Source organism: Hemitrygon akajei, chromosome 13 (assembly GCF_048418815.1).
Source record: "Hemitrygon akajei chromosome 13, sHemAka1.3, whole genome shotgun sequence".
In the NCBI taxonomy this organism is placed as follows: Eukaryota; Metazoa; Chordata; class Chondrichthyes; order Myliobatiformes; family Dasyatidae; genus Hemitrygon; species Hemitrygon akajei.
The window spans coordinates 57,545,882-57,561,116 of NC_133136.1; the positions used below are offsets into that span (position 1 = coordinate 57,545,882).

Sequence of the window (15,235 nt, forward strand, 5' to 3'; positions counted from 1 at the left end):
TATGTTCCAGATGCTGGGAGAGTCCAGTACCAGAGGGCGTGGTTTGAGAATAAGGGGTAGGTCATTTAGGACAGAGTTAAGGAAAAACTACTTCTCCCAGAGAGTTGTGGGGGTGTGGAATGCACTGCCTCGGAAGGCAGTGGAGGCCAATTCTCTGGATGCTTCCAAGAAGGAGTTGGATAGGTATCTTATGGATAGGGGAATCAAGGGATATGGGGACAAGGCAGGAACCGGGTATTGATAGTAGATGATCAGCCATGATCTCAGAATGGCGGTGCAGGCTCGAAGGGCCAAATGGTCTACTTCTGCACTTAGTATCTATTGTCTATAATATCCTTCTCCTTAGTGAATACCGAAGAAAAGAAATTGTTCAAAATCTCCCCCATCTCTTTTGGCTCCGCACATGGCTGTCCACTCTGATTCTCTAAGGGACCAATTTTATCCCTCACTATCCTTTTGCTATTAATATAACTGTAGAAACCCTTTGGATTTATTTTCATCTTACTTGCCAAAGTAACCTCATATCTTCTTTTAGCTTTTCTAATTTCTTTTTTAAGATAATTTTTACATTCTTTATATTCCTCGAGTACCTCATTTACCCCATGCTACCTATATTTATTGTAGATCTCCCTCTTTTTCCAAACCAAGTTTCGAATATCCTTTGAAAACCATGGCGCTCTCTAACTTTTAACCTTTCAACCTAACAGGAACATAAAGATTCTGTACCCTGAAAATTTCACCTTTAAATGACCTCCATTTCTCTATTACATCCTTCCCATAAAACAAATTGTCCCAATCCACTCCTTCTAAACCCTTTTGCATCTCCTCAAAGTTAGCCTTTCTCCAATCAAAAATCTCAACCCTGGGTCCAGTCCTATCCTTCTCCATAATTATATTGAAACTAATGGCATTGTGATCACTGGACCTGAAGTGCTCCCCAACACATACCTCCATCACCTGGCCTATCTCATTCCCTAACAGGAGATCCAACACTGCCCCTTCTCTAGTTGGTACCTCTGTGTATTGCTGCAAAACACTAACCTGCACACATTTTACAAACTCCAACCCTTTTACAGAATGGGCTTCCTAGTCTGTGTATGGAAAATTAAGATCTCCACAATTGCAACTTTGTGCTTACTACAAATATCTGCTATCTCCTTACAAATTTGCTCTTCCAATTCTCGCTCCCCATACACCCCTATAAATGTTACTACACCTTTCCCATTCCTCAATTCCACCCAAATAGTCTCCCGAGATGAGTCCTATAATCTATCCTGCCAAAGCACCGCTGTAATATTTTCTCTGACAAGCAATGCAATACCTCCCCCTCTTGCCCCTCTGCTTCAATCACACCTGAAGCAAGGAAATCCAGGAATATTTAGTTGCCAATCACACCCCTCCTGCAACCATGTTTCACTAATAGTTATATCATAATATTTCCAGGTATCAGTCCATGCTCTAAGCTCATCCACCTTTCTTACAATGCTCCTAGCATTAAAATAGATGTATTTAAGAAACTCTCTACCTCTTACTCTCTGTTTATCCCTAACGGTGCAAACAACTTTATTATCTTTTTCTTCCTTCTCTCCTACATCTTCAGTCTGAGTTCTCCCCTTCTCTTGTCACCTGCCTTCTACTAGAGGACTTTCCTCTAGCTGTCTACTAGCTTTCTCTATTTGTGAACTAACCTCCTCTCTCCTAGTCTCTTCAATTTGATTCCCACCCCCCAACCATTCTAGTTTAAAGTCTCCCCGGTAGCCTTCGCAAATCTCTCTGCCAGGATATTGGTCCCCCTAGGATTCAAATGCAACCCATCCTTTTTGTACAGGTCACACCTGCCCCAAAAGAGGTCCCAATGATCCAGAAACTTGAATCCCTGCCCCCTGCTCCAATCCCTCAGCCACACATTTATCCTCCACCTCATTCCATTCCTACTCTCACTGTCGCATGGCACAGGCAGTAATCCTGAGATTACTACCTTTGCGGTCTTTCTTCTCAACTCCCTTCCTAAATCCCTATACTCTCCTTTCAGGACCTATGTCATTGGTACCTATATGTACCACGACCTTTGGCTCCTCACCTTCCCACTTCAGGATCTCTTAGACACGATCAGAAACATCCCGTTTTGAACTGTGCCTCGCCACACAGTCATGAGTGTAGAGAGAGAGTAGGGCAGTGAGCTAAGCATACAACTTTGAAGTGCATCTGTGTTGATTGTGAGGAAGAGATTGTCTGCAAGGAAGTCAAGGATCTAGTTGCAGATTGTTAATTAGTACTGAGAGGACGCTGGTTCTGAGTGCTGAGTTGTAATCAATAGACAACAGCCTGGCATAGATATTGCTATTGTCCAGGTGGCGCAAAGCTGAGTGGAGTGCCAGTGCGATTCTGCTGTGGTCCTGTTATGGTGGTAGGCAAATTGCAGTTAGTCTGAGTTTTTGATCAGGCTGGAGTTAATTCAAGTTGTTACCAACCTTTCAAAGCACTTCAGCAAAGAAGATCAGAGTGCTACTGAGCAGTAGTTGTTGAGACAGCTCACCCTGCTCACCGGTATGACTGGTGCCCTTTTGAAGCAGGTGGGAACTTCTGACTGCAGCACTGAGAGGTTGAAAATGTCCTTAAACACTCCAACCAGTTGGTTGGCATGGGTTTTCAGTATCCTGCCAGCTACACCATCAGACCCTGATGCCTTTCAAAGATTCACTGATGTTCAGACATTGGCTTCTAAGACAAATATGGAGAACAGATCTAAGCAGAACCATTGAATATTTTTTTCTAAGTTACAAATTGTCTCCAATGAGCTTTAAAGGATTCTATGAAACTCCAATTGGAGTTTTAACACCAGAGCACAAATCCAATAGGTGTGTGTTATAGGCATTTTCAACAACTAGCTGAGGAGATACAATGTAAGTAATGACACTGAGAAAGTTCTAACTGGAATGATTAGCATTGTGACCATGTGGATAACAAGATAGTAAGAGATAGGTTTTTGCCACATATTGGCCAAGAATTGTGAATTATTTGTGTATAGCCCAATGGATAAGAATCAATTGGAGGCTTATTGAAAAGTTAGATGAACTAGTACACTTAACCAAGCTAGAGTACAATAAGGGATCAGGCAGATGAAAGGTAAGAATAATCTTCTGCTTGAAGGAGGTGCTCAACCATATTCATCATGAATTACATCCTCCACTAATTTGCTGTGTTGGCTGATTGAAGAGAATCAACTGCTTAATATATGTTTATGTGCCTTGTTTTTGAAATTGAGACCGTCAGTGTTCTTTCCTCATTAAGATCACATAAAGTAGATTTCATTTTGTTCTGCTGTGCAGTATTTGTAGCTACAAGTGCCTTCCTTATTTTTTCCTGCTTGTCAAAAATTGTCTGTTTTCCAAATTCTGAATTTGGGAATTGATCCTTAAGATTCCAACAGTGATGCATAGCCTATTTTAAAAGCATATATTGTGATACATAAAATATTTAACACCAAACTTTAGCAAAATGCAGTGACTGACATACAAGATACTTTAATATCACATTTAATGAATAAGCATAATTAACAGCAAAAACTATAAAGTGGGATGGAGTAAAAGATTAATCAAATGGAATTCCAAATGAGTCTGCGGAGGAGCCACCCTCAACAAATGCTTTGCACCTGTGTTAGTTTCTAGATATGCAAGAACTCAATATTTTAAATTCTCATCTTTGTTTTCAAACATTTTCTTGGCTTTAAAATCCCTGTAGTCAGCTTTAACATCAACATTTTCCATGACATCTGCATTTCTCTAATCTTGATCTCTTGAAGTTCTCCTAATTTAATTGCTGCATCATTGGCACCAGTGTCTTAAGCACCATAATTTATTAAACATATCTCCTTATCTTCCTTATCTTACACTAAGTTGCTCCATAATGCTTTGACTTTTAGACCAATTTTCTTGTTATTTGCTGTATTGTGCTCTTACAATAAGTAGAGGAGGAAATGTATTGTGAATTCTAGTTAAGAAACAGGTAGGTTATGACATGCAAATACACAAGCCATTAGAGTTAGCAGTGCTTGGTGAAGCTTATAAAGGGCACAAATATACATTTTTATTTCATGTTACAATAAGAAGGCGATAGATTTTATTTTAAGATGACAGTTGACTTGTGTGATCCATTAGATACAATATGCTGTCCTTTCACAGAAAGTGTTTTTTAAATTTATGTGTTCTTCAGGAAATGGGCAGTGTTGGCAATGCCAGCATTAATTGCCCACCTTCCAATTGTCCATTAAAAGGCGACTATGAGCTGCTGCTGATTTTGAGAGTTTCAGAGTTTAGACCTTTCAGACAATGAAAAACTAGTAATCTACTTGTGTGTTGGGTTGGCGAGTGCTTTAGGGGAAAAAAAAATAGTAGTTGCATTGCCATGTGCTTGAAGCACTTGTAGTTATTAGTAGAGGTCATGGGTTAGGGAGTAGTTTATCTAAGTAATGTAAAGGTCGTTGCTAAGTTAACAGATGATGAGTTACTTGAAATGGGAGTCAAATAATACACAACTAACTTACAACTTGGCACAATACAGTCCTCAAGGCTCATATTGAATTCAGTTATTTCAGATGTTCTTATCTAATACTTTGAGCATTCCTCCGCCACCCCATCCACCCTCTCTCCTGGATTTTCAGATTTTATTTGTCATTTAATAACCTCCATTTGTCATTTGTATCATTCACTTTCTCCTAGATTCCTCCCTTTCACCCTTTTATTCTGTCTTCCTTTTAGTATTACTTCCAATTGAACTTCCAATTCGGGGTCTAACCAAATGTTATGAACCTGAACTGTTAACTCTCTTTGGACATTGATGCTTTTTGTACACTAGCTCCATTGTTTTTTGTTATTAATTATTTTTTGGTCATGGAGATTTCTGATCTTGAATTTTCAAACAGGAATGTGCTCAGTATTTCCATGAAGTGAAAGATAAAGACATAAAACATGCACTAGCTGGCCTCTTCGTGGAAATTCTGATACCTGTGGCTGCTGTAAGTTTAATATTTCTTATTCTGACATTTTGTAAAGATGGGTGATTAGGAATGCAACTGAAAAATGTTCTTAACTTGCAGAGCTAAAGAAAGCTGGAGATTGATTATACATAAGAATTTCCCCGTGCCATTTGTGTTGTGAAAATTAATTATTAAAATAGTGATGTTTAAATAAAATATGCTGTTTTCTCAAAGCTACCATTTAAATTTAGGCAAATACATTAGTGGCAAAAGAAAACAAAAAAGATAATGATAAAATGCTAATTTAAACCACTGTTCTGCAGCTTCACATTTCATGCTGGCATCAGTTACTAGGCTGCCAGTATTCTCTGGTATAACAAAACAAAGGGGGAAAAATGAGTGGGGATGTCAAATTCTGCAAAATGCTAATGGTATTAACTTCAGTATTATGTTCCAATGTTGATATATTTTGAATTTTGTAAAACTTATTTTTATAGATAATACTGATCTCACTAATATTGTTTGTTTAGGCTGTTAAAAATGAAGTGAATGTGCCATGCCTCAAGAATTTTGTAGAGATGCTGTATCAGACCACATTTGAACTCTCATCAAGAAAGAAACATTCATTAGTAAGTTTTTTGAAAATGCCAAATGTGTGAAGTTATTTGTCAAGATAAACATAGATATACAGATGTTATTATTTGTTAAGAAAAATATTTTTTCCAGCTCTGGTATCCATGTATTATATTTGCAATGTATCAAACCTTAAATATTAGTTAAACATTCATTGCATGCTGGAATGCAGTCTGACCCAATTTCCAATTATTTTTAAAAAAGTTTGCTTACACTAGATTAAAATGAAAATGGATGTCCATGAGGAATGCCACATTTTATTTCTAGTTACCTAGAGTTAGCAGTAAAGTGCATATTTAATGTGACTAATAACATAGGGTACAGTATTTTAAAGAAGGAAATAGATTATTTGCACTTTATGTACACATTCTGTTTTTCAATGTATAAATGCAATTTTTGGCCATTTGTGTTTTTTCGCCCTTCTCAATTCTCTTGTTTCAAGCATTAAAGGGAATTCTACCTGAGCTGTAATTAATGGGAGTTCTTCTCATTGCTAAATTTTGGGTGAACAGATTGACATTGTGTCTGAATCAGATCCCTTTTCTACTCACCTCAAAACTATCCCATTTTATCTTCTAACCTACTCCTTGACCAAGCATGAAAATGCCACACCTAAAATATGGATTAGCATTGCCTTTGCCTTATCAAGCTTCTCATGGAATGCTAGAATCAAAATGATAAGAGTTATACAGCACAGAAACAGGCTTTTAGGATCACCTTTTATGTGCCAAGTACCCATCTATGCTCATGCCATTTTACAGCACTTGGTCATTAGACTTTTATGTCTTGGAGATTCAAGTGTTCATCTAGGTACTTTTTAAATGCACATGCTCCACCATCACCTTGCATTACAGATTGCAACCATCTTCTAGGTGAATTTATTTTTCTAAGGTCCCTCTAAATCTCTTACTCTTCATATTAAAACTATACCCATTGGTTTCAGACATCTGTTTTTGGGTAATGTTTCCACTATGCACACTGTCTATGCTCCTTAATTTTCTCTGCCTATGTCTCATATACATCTCAGCTGCTCCAAGGAGTACAAAGCCAGCTTATTCAGTCTCCCCAGCTGAAATGTTCCTTTCCAGGTAGTAGCATCCTGGCAAATCTCTGCACCCTCTCCAGTGCATTCATATCCTTCCTATGACATGATGACCAGAAATGCACATAAATATTCCATCTGAGCTTCAACCAAAGTTGTCCAGTTATAAAGTTGTCGAGTTATAAAGTTGTCCGGTGACTTCTGTGCTCTTATATTCTATTCCCTGGTTAATGAAGGCTAGCTTCTAGGCCACTTTATCTTGCTTTGTTGACAACTTTAGGAATTGATAGGCTTGTACACTAAGGTCCCTCGCCAGGGCCTTACCATTCATGGCATACGTCCTTCCTTTATTAGACTTCCTAAGATGTGTTGCATAACAATTATTATGATTTAATTCATCTGTCATTGCTCTGCCCGATTTATCATCTTATCAATATTGTTCTGTAATTTGAGACTATCTTCCTTATTATCATTTTTTGTGTCATCTGCAGGTTTACTAATCATATCTCCTACATTTTATACAGATCACTAACAGCACAGATCTTATATGTCATGTACTGTAAGCTTTTGTACCAGCTTTCCATTGGGGAAAGCTGTGAAATATCTTGGAATATAGTTTTTTTTCCAGTGTTTTACACTTACAGAGTGCATCTGTGTTACATCAGTTTGTGTAATGGAAATTTAATCACGTACTGTCCATTAAGCTGCCAGTGTTTAGGGCAGCAATAAAGGTCCTCTATCTCAGGTAGTTTTCAGGGCTTCCTTCATTGTGCCAGTAGCTTCCTCTCAGCTTTCACTACTATCTGCCATGCAAGTCCTGGATGGAGACTCAGGAATACCGTCGTACTCGGATATAGAAGGGTTCTTCATTGCTGTTTCTGTAACAGTTCTGTTTTACCAGTCAGGGTTTTTAGCTCTGAACCTCCGAACCTGGTGAACCAGTGGGCTACTCTTAGTCGGGCCTCTACCCTTTGACTTGTTTGGCATAGGTGACTCTATCCAGAGCCAAAGCATGAAACCCTTATTCCAGCGAACGTAGCTTTTGGATCATTGAAGCACGCAAGCCTCCAAACCACAAGTTTGTGATCCTCTTGGAAGAATGGAAATTTGCCCTTAAGGAATTCGCAAACCACTGTCAAATATTTTGAATACAAAATAAAAGTTGCTCTTACAGAATTAGTGTGGAAAAAGAATAGAAAAAAAATGTCTGAAGAACTGAACTAGTTTATTAAAGGCAACGATCATAGTCTGCTTGTTAATAACGGGAGTCTACATAAGATTTGCTTTGGAACCTGACAAAGCAATTTCTTCTATGATACTCTATTGAACTATGTTACATCCATTTCTAGGTAATTAAAACAACTACCAGTTTTCTTCTGTGTTCGGTGCAATCAGAATTACTTTGCTATCAGCCCTACAAACATGGTAGCACTACCACTGAGTGAACAGTTTCCCGTACAAACATATCTCCACCTACAACAAGGGATCGATGGAAAATAAAGGCTTTACAATAGAGAAAATTGTTAAACAGGCCATTTTCTAGGAACACAGCTTTTCCAGGGTATATGACAGTTGTTACAGATGTCTGGTTTTGTTCGAAAGTAGCTCAGAATCTCAATGTGATCCTAGAATGTGATTGAAGTTAGATTCTGCTATTGCAGGATCTTTGCTTAACAGCAGGAGAAGTAAACATGTAATTGCTTTTGCTAAATATTTTGGAATGAGTTTCTTAAATTAAGTAATCTTGAATTAAAAGGTGCATTGTTACAAATAGACTTAATTTGAATGAAATAATCTTTTTGAATTCTGAATTAGTAATTAGAATTTTTGAATTGGTAACAATTACTTATCCATAGAATTTTATACAAATACACCTCCATATTATATAGCAAAATGCTGACTTTATACTCTTGTAATTTCTGCCAGTTACTTCACAGCATCACTTTGTGATATCTGTTCCTGCTCAGTGATACAAGTGTTCATATTTGTTTCTTTCCAGGCCCTATACCCGTTGGTTACCTGTCTCCTGTGTGTCAGTCAAAAGCAGTTCTTTCTCAACAACTGGCACATATTCCTTCAGAATTGTCTTTCTCATTTAAAGGTAGGGAAAAGGCAGTGACCAAAATCACTTTGATCAACAGATATGCATTTAAGAATTCTTTCAAAAGAAATCATAAAGTGAAATTAATCCATAACAGATGGGCAAAAACAATCTGTCTGAATGAAATGTAGAAATCTGATCTAGATATACATCTCACTAGCTTGAGTATTGTGATCTTAATGCATATCATTAAAATAATTATTACCTTGTCTTTTGAATTGTTTTGATTCTGATAAACTTTGGACACTGGTGTTTTTCTTTGAGGAAAATGAAATTATGGAGATTACTATCCCTAAGTATTCTTCTATTTACCTACTCTTGGTTTAAACTTCTGACAAAATAAAGCAATACACCTGGACTAGCAGCAAGTAGAAGTGTTCATCAATGTCTAGATTCTGTTTACTGTTCTGTTTATGTGCTTATCTGTGGAGATTTTTACTTTTTGATTTTTGTGCTTCAATCACATGGTTGTTTCCGATGTGGCAAATTACTCAGATTGGAATCAAACTTTGAATTTTCTGATAGTATGACATGAGGCATGACTTTTTGCTATAAATTCCAGACATTTTTCCAAGGGAATGTGTATATTCATTCTGCATGCTTAATGTTTATCCAACTCATGGCTGTATATGTACATTTTGTCATGTTGAACTCACAACTAACTCACTGTATAATTAATTGTACTGCTTTGGTGTCAAGAAACCCCTTAATGTGAGGGGCAAGATGCTTAAAATATTTGCATCATATTTCATTAGTTTTCATATTTTCTGAAATAATTTTGTTTAATTATTTTACCTGTGGAAACGCATTGCAATGCTTTTGTTGTGTTCATTGTAGCTGTTTACTTTGCTGTATGTTGTATCTAACTTTGTTCATCAAAATCTAATAAGGATTTACGTTTGTGCTTTGTTCCCCATCTAACATGCATGGACATCCCATTCTCATGCTTGTTTATGTTTTGCTGTCTTGCATTGCTTTATTCAGATGCCATCTAACAACACTATCAGAAAGCAAATAGAAACATTACAGGTGAGTATACATGGACTAAGTTTTCAAGCATGTAGTTCAGAAAATTGATTATAAGAATGGACCTAAAATAAATCAGTGTATTTGTATTATTTTTGGAAGTCAGCTACAGGCTGTCACGTAGGTGAAGTGATTATATTTCACATTTTAGCCCTTCACAAAATTTAAGTTGCTTGGTGTTAACGTGATGAAGACCTTCAATATTGAGTCAATTACTGGTTTAAAAAAGGAAATGTGAGATTGCTGGTCTCAAAGCTAAATTTGCAAGAAACAATAAAGAGTATGATTAACACAATTGCCTCAAAGGAAGTATTAAAAATTGCAGTTGATTATGTTTGTTTTCCTGAATGCATTCCAACAGTGTAAGGTGGAATGGAGGTATTAGATCCATGTAGTTCCTAATGAAGACAGGTATCATGTAAGCTGCAATTATCCTCTTTTCTGAAAATTAATGCATTATTAGACAACAGACAATAGGTGCAGAAGTAGACCATTCGGCCCTTCGAGCCTGCACCGCCATTTTGAGATCATGGCTGATCATCTACTATCAATACCCGGTTCCTGCCGTCCCCATATCCCTTGATTCCCCTATCCATAAGATACCTATCTAGCTCCTTCTTGAAAACATCCAGAGAATTGGCCTCCACTGCCTTCCGAGGCAGTGCATTCCAGACCCCCACAACTCTCTGGGAGAAGAAGTTTTTCCTTAACTCTGTCCTAAATGACCTACCCCTTATTCTCAAACCACACCCTCTGGTACTGGACTCTCCCAGCATCTGGAACATATTTCCTGCCTCTATCTTGTCCAATCCCTTAATAATCTTATATGTTGTAATCAGATCCCCTCTCAATCTCCTCAGTTCCAGCGTGTACAAGCCCAGTCTCTCTAACCTCTCTGCGTAAGACAGTCCTGACATCCCAGGAATTAACCTTGTGAATCTACGCTGCACTTCCTCTACAGCCGGGATGTCCTTCCTTAACCCTGGAGACCAAAACTGTACACAATACTCCAGGTGTGGTCTCACCAGGGCTCTGTACAAATGCAAGAGGATTTCCTTGCTCTTGTACTCAATTCCCTTTGTAATAAAGGCCAACATTCCATTAGCCTTCTTCACTGCCTGCTGCACTTGCTCATTCACTTTCAGTGACTGATGAACAAGGACTCCTAGATCTCTTTGTATATCTTCCTTACCTAACTTTACACCGTTCAGATAATAATCTGTCTTCCTGTTCTTACTCCCAAAGTGGATAACCTCACACTTATTCACATTAAACATCATCTGCCAAGTATCTGCCCACTCACCCAGCCTATCCAAGTCACCCTGAATTCTCCTAACATCCTCATCACATGTCACACTGCCACCCAGCTTAGTATCATCAGCAAACTTGTTAATGTTATTCTCAATGCCTTCATCTAAATTGTTGACATAAATAGTAAACAGCTGTGGTCCCAATACCGAGCCCTGTGGCACCCCACTAGTCACCACCTGCCATTCCGAGAAACACCCATTCACCGCTACCCTTTGCTTTCTATCCGCCAACCAGTTTTCTATCCATGTCAATGTCTTCCCCCCAATGCCCTGAGCTTTGATTTTACCCACCAATCTCCTATGAGGGACCTTATCTAATGCCTTCTGAAAATCGAGGTACACTACATCCACTGGATCTCCCTCGTCTAACTTCCTGGTTACATCCTCGAAAAACTCCAATAGACTAGTCAAGCATGATTTACCCTTGGTAAATCCATGCTGGCTCGGCCCAATCCTATCACTGCTATCTAGATACGCCACTATTTCATCTTTAATAATGGACTCTAGCATCTTCCCCACTACTGATGTTAGGCTGACAGGTCGATAGTTCACTGTTTTCTCCCTCCCTCCTTTCTTAAAAAGTGGGATAACATTAGCCATTCTCCAATCCTCAGGAACTGATCCTGAATCTAAGGAGCATTGGAAAATGATTACCAATGCATCTGCAATTTCCAAGGCCACCTCCTTTAGTACCCTAGGATGCAGACCATCTGGAAATTTGTCCAGCCTTCAGTCCCATCAGTCTACTCATCACCGTTTTCCTTCCTAATGTCAATCTGTTTCATTTCCTCTGTTACCCTATGTCCTTGGCCCATCCATACATCTGGGAGATTGCTTGTGTCTTCCTTAGTGAAGACAGATCTAAAGTACTCATTAAATTCTTCTGCCATTTCTCTGTTTCCCATAACAATTTCACCCAATTCATTCTTCAAGGGCCCAACATTGTTCTTAACTATCTTCTTTCTCTTCACATACCTAAAAAAGCTTTTGCTATCTTCCTTTATATTCCTGGCTAGCTTGCGTTCGTACCTCATTTTTTCTCCCCGTATTGCCTTTTTAGTTAAGTTCTGTTGTTCCTTAAAAATTTCCCAATCATCTGTCCTCCCACTCACCTTAGCTCTGTCATACTTCCTTTTTTTTAATGCTATGCAATCTCTGACTTCCTTTGTCAACTACTGTGGCCCCTTTCGCCCTTCGAATCCTTCCTTCTCCGGGGGATGAACTGATTTTGCACCTTGTGCATTATTCCCAAGAATACCTGCCATTGCTGTTCCACTGTCTTTTCTGCTAGGATATCCGTCCAGTTAACTTTGGCCAGCTCCTCCCTCATGGCTCCATAGTCTCCTTTGTTCAACTGCAACACTGACACCTCCGAGCTGCCCTTATCCTTCTCAAATTGCAGATAAAAACTTATCATATTATGGTCACTACCTCCTAATGGCTCCTTTACTTCAAGGTCACTTATCAAATCCTGTTCATTACATAACACTAAATCCAGAATAGCCTTGTCCCTGGTCGGCTCTCGTACAAGCTGTTCCAAGAATGCATCCCTTAGGCACTCTACAAACTCTCTATCCTGTGGTCCAGCACCAACCTGACTCTCCCAGTTCACCTGTATGTTGAAATCCCCCATAACTACTGCGACATTACCTTTGTCACATGCCAATGTTAACTCCCTATTCAACTTGCACCCAATATCCATGCTACTGTTTGGTGGACTATAGACAACACCCATTAGGGTCTTTTTGCCCTTACTGTTCCTCAATTCTATCCACACAGACTCCACTTCTCCTGATCCTATGTCCTCCCCCCCCCCCCCCCTTGCAAAGGACTGAATCTCATTCCTCACCAACAGGGCCACCCCACCCCCTCTGCCCACATTTCTGTCCCTACGATAGCACGTATACCCTTGTGCATTCATTTCCCAGGTCTGATCCCCCTGCAGCCATGTCTCCGTTATCCCAACAACATCATAGTTAACCATTCGCACCTGAGCTTCAAGCTCATCTGCCTTATTTCTGACACCGTGCATTCAGATATAGAATTTTTAGCCCATTTCTCCTCTCTCTGTTTGAATCTCTGCCTATTGTGCTTAACCCAGCTCCCCGAACTCCCATCGGGCTATACGCCCCTAGAATTTTGTTGTCCTTCCTAAATTTACCTATTCTTTCTGCACATTTAACTCCATGTTCCGTCAGACCATCCCTCTGTACATGTGTCCTCCCTATCACTTGTTCCATCTCTCCTTTCTCTACTACATACTTAATATTCCGGAACCGTGTAGCCCCCACCTGTCCTTTATTCTTCATCTCGCTATCCTCTCTCTCATTCTGGATCCCCGCCCCCTGCAAATTTAGTTTAAACCCCCCACCCCCCAAGAAGCACGAGCAAACTTCCCTGCAAGAATGTTAGTACCGCTCCAGTTCAGGTGTAAACGGTCCCTCCGGAACAGATCCCACCTTCCCTGGAACAAAGCTCAATTATCTAAAAACCTGAAGCCCTCCCTCCTGCACCATCCTCTCAGCCACGTATTAATCTGTATAATCTTTCTGTTCCTTGCCTCACTCGCACGTGGCACAGGTAGCAATCCTGAGATTGTTACCCTGGAGGTCCTGCTCTTCAGCTTCGCACCTAACTCCCTGAACTCCCTACACAGGACCCCCTCACTCATCCTACCCATGTCATTGGTCCCTACATGGACCACAACATCTGGATTCTTGCCCTCCCTCTCGAGAATAACCTGCACCCGATCTGAGATGTCTCGGACCCCGGCACCAGGGAAGCAACATACCATCCGAGACTCCCGATCTTCCCCACAAAATCTCCTATCTGCCCCCTTGACTATAGAATCCCCCATCACTACTGCTCTCTTCTCTTCCTTCCTCCCCTTCCTAGTCGAGGGTCCAACCTCAGTGCCAGAGACAGGACCACTGCAACTTATTCCTGGTAGGTCATCCCTACCAACAGTATCCAAAACGGTATACTTATTTTTGATGGGAACGGCCACAGGGGTGCTCTGCTCTCTCTGTCTGCTCCCCCTGCCTCCCTTGACTGTCACCCTTTTGCCTACCTCCTGACTTTTCGGTGTGACTACCTCCCGATAACTTTTATCTATCTCTGCCCCTGCCTCCCGAATGATCCGTAGTTCATCCAGCTTCTGCTCCAGTTCCCTAACTCGGTCTGATAGGAGCTGCAGCTGGATGCACCTTTTGCAGGTGTGGTCATCAGGGACAACTGTGTTGACCCTGACCTCCCACATACTGCATACGGAGCACACCACTGCTCTAACTGTCTCCCCCATTACCTGATCCCAGATTAGTCAGAATAAATGAAAAAAGAACCTACTGACCTTACCTTTTTACCTCAGCAAGCACGTACTCAGGCTCACTGATTTCCTCTCACCGAAGTCCTCTTGCGCCGAAGCCCGCTGAGCCAAAGCCCGGCACTCTGCTCCCACACACTCCGCTGCCCGCTCCTGAAAGTGGGCCTCTTTTTAAAGCCCGCGCTTGCCGCTGACTTTAAAACCACTCCTGCGCAATTTTACCTTCCTCCTCAGGTACTGTCCAGGTAGGTCCGAGGGTCTCGGCCTACCTACAATGGCTGATCCTCCGATCCTCCGATCTCCAGTCGTCTGTCGACCACGAGCACTCCTTACTCCCGCTCCGCTGCCCGCACCTTATTCATCTGTAGCAGTTACAGGTGCAGAAAGGTTATTGCTTAGTTTGTTGCATCATTTGCTTTTTAAGATTATAGTAAGACTTGAATAATTCACTGGAAATCCTGATGGTTTTGCATCAGACTCATTGGGTTCTTTTCCCCTTGTATGGAAACATCTGGCTTTTTGAGTCCCCGCAGTCTACCACCTGAGGTTTAGTTTTTGCAGTAAAGCCTCAGTAATTGGTTTGACCTGCCAGGTCATAAAAGGTTTGTGGAGCTGTAGGGATGGTGCAGGGCAACAATAATTGTGTGGCATGGACCAGGGGATCTGATCCAGTTAAGTTTATACTCATCCGGACAATTGATGTAAAACTAAAACTTTTTAAGTATTTAAAGCATTCATTGAGAAACAAAGTCTTCCTTGCAACCTCATTCCTGTTACCGACTGTCAGTTATGTTTTTTTAAATGATGTCCCAACCTTTCGGTTTCT

At 40.3% G+C, this 15,235-nt stretch overlaps 1 protein-coding gene across 10 annotated transcripts in view; it reads left to right on the plus strand.

Moving 5' to 3' along the window:
• fryl (furry homolog, like) overlaps positions 1-15,235 on the plus strand; it is a 333,936-nt gene that overhangs the window by 156,575 nt on the left and 162,126 nt on the right. For 6 of the 10 annotated variants that reach the window (XM_073064691.1, XM_073064693.1, XM_073064685.1 and 3 more), the window contains 4 exons: positions 4,922-5,014; positions 5,506-5,604; positions 8,650-8,751; positions 9,736-9,780. In XM_073064691.1, the coding sequence (XP_072920792.1) occupies positions 4,922-5,014; positions 5,506-5,604; positions 8,650-8,751; positions 9,736-9,780 (339 nt within the window). The remainder of the gene's footprint in view (positions 1-4,921; positions 5,015-5,505; positions 5,605-8,649; positions 8,752-9,735; positions 9,781-15,235) is intronic. The other 4 variants (XM_073064688.1, XM_073064694.1, XM_073064689.1 and 1 more) reach the window with 1 other exon arrangement.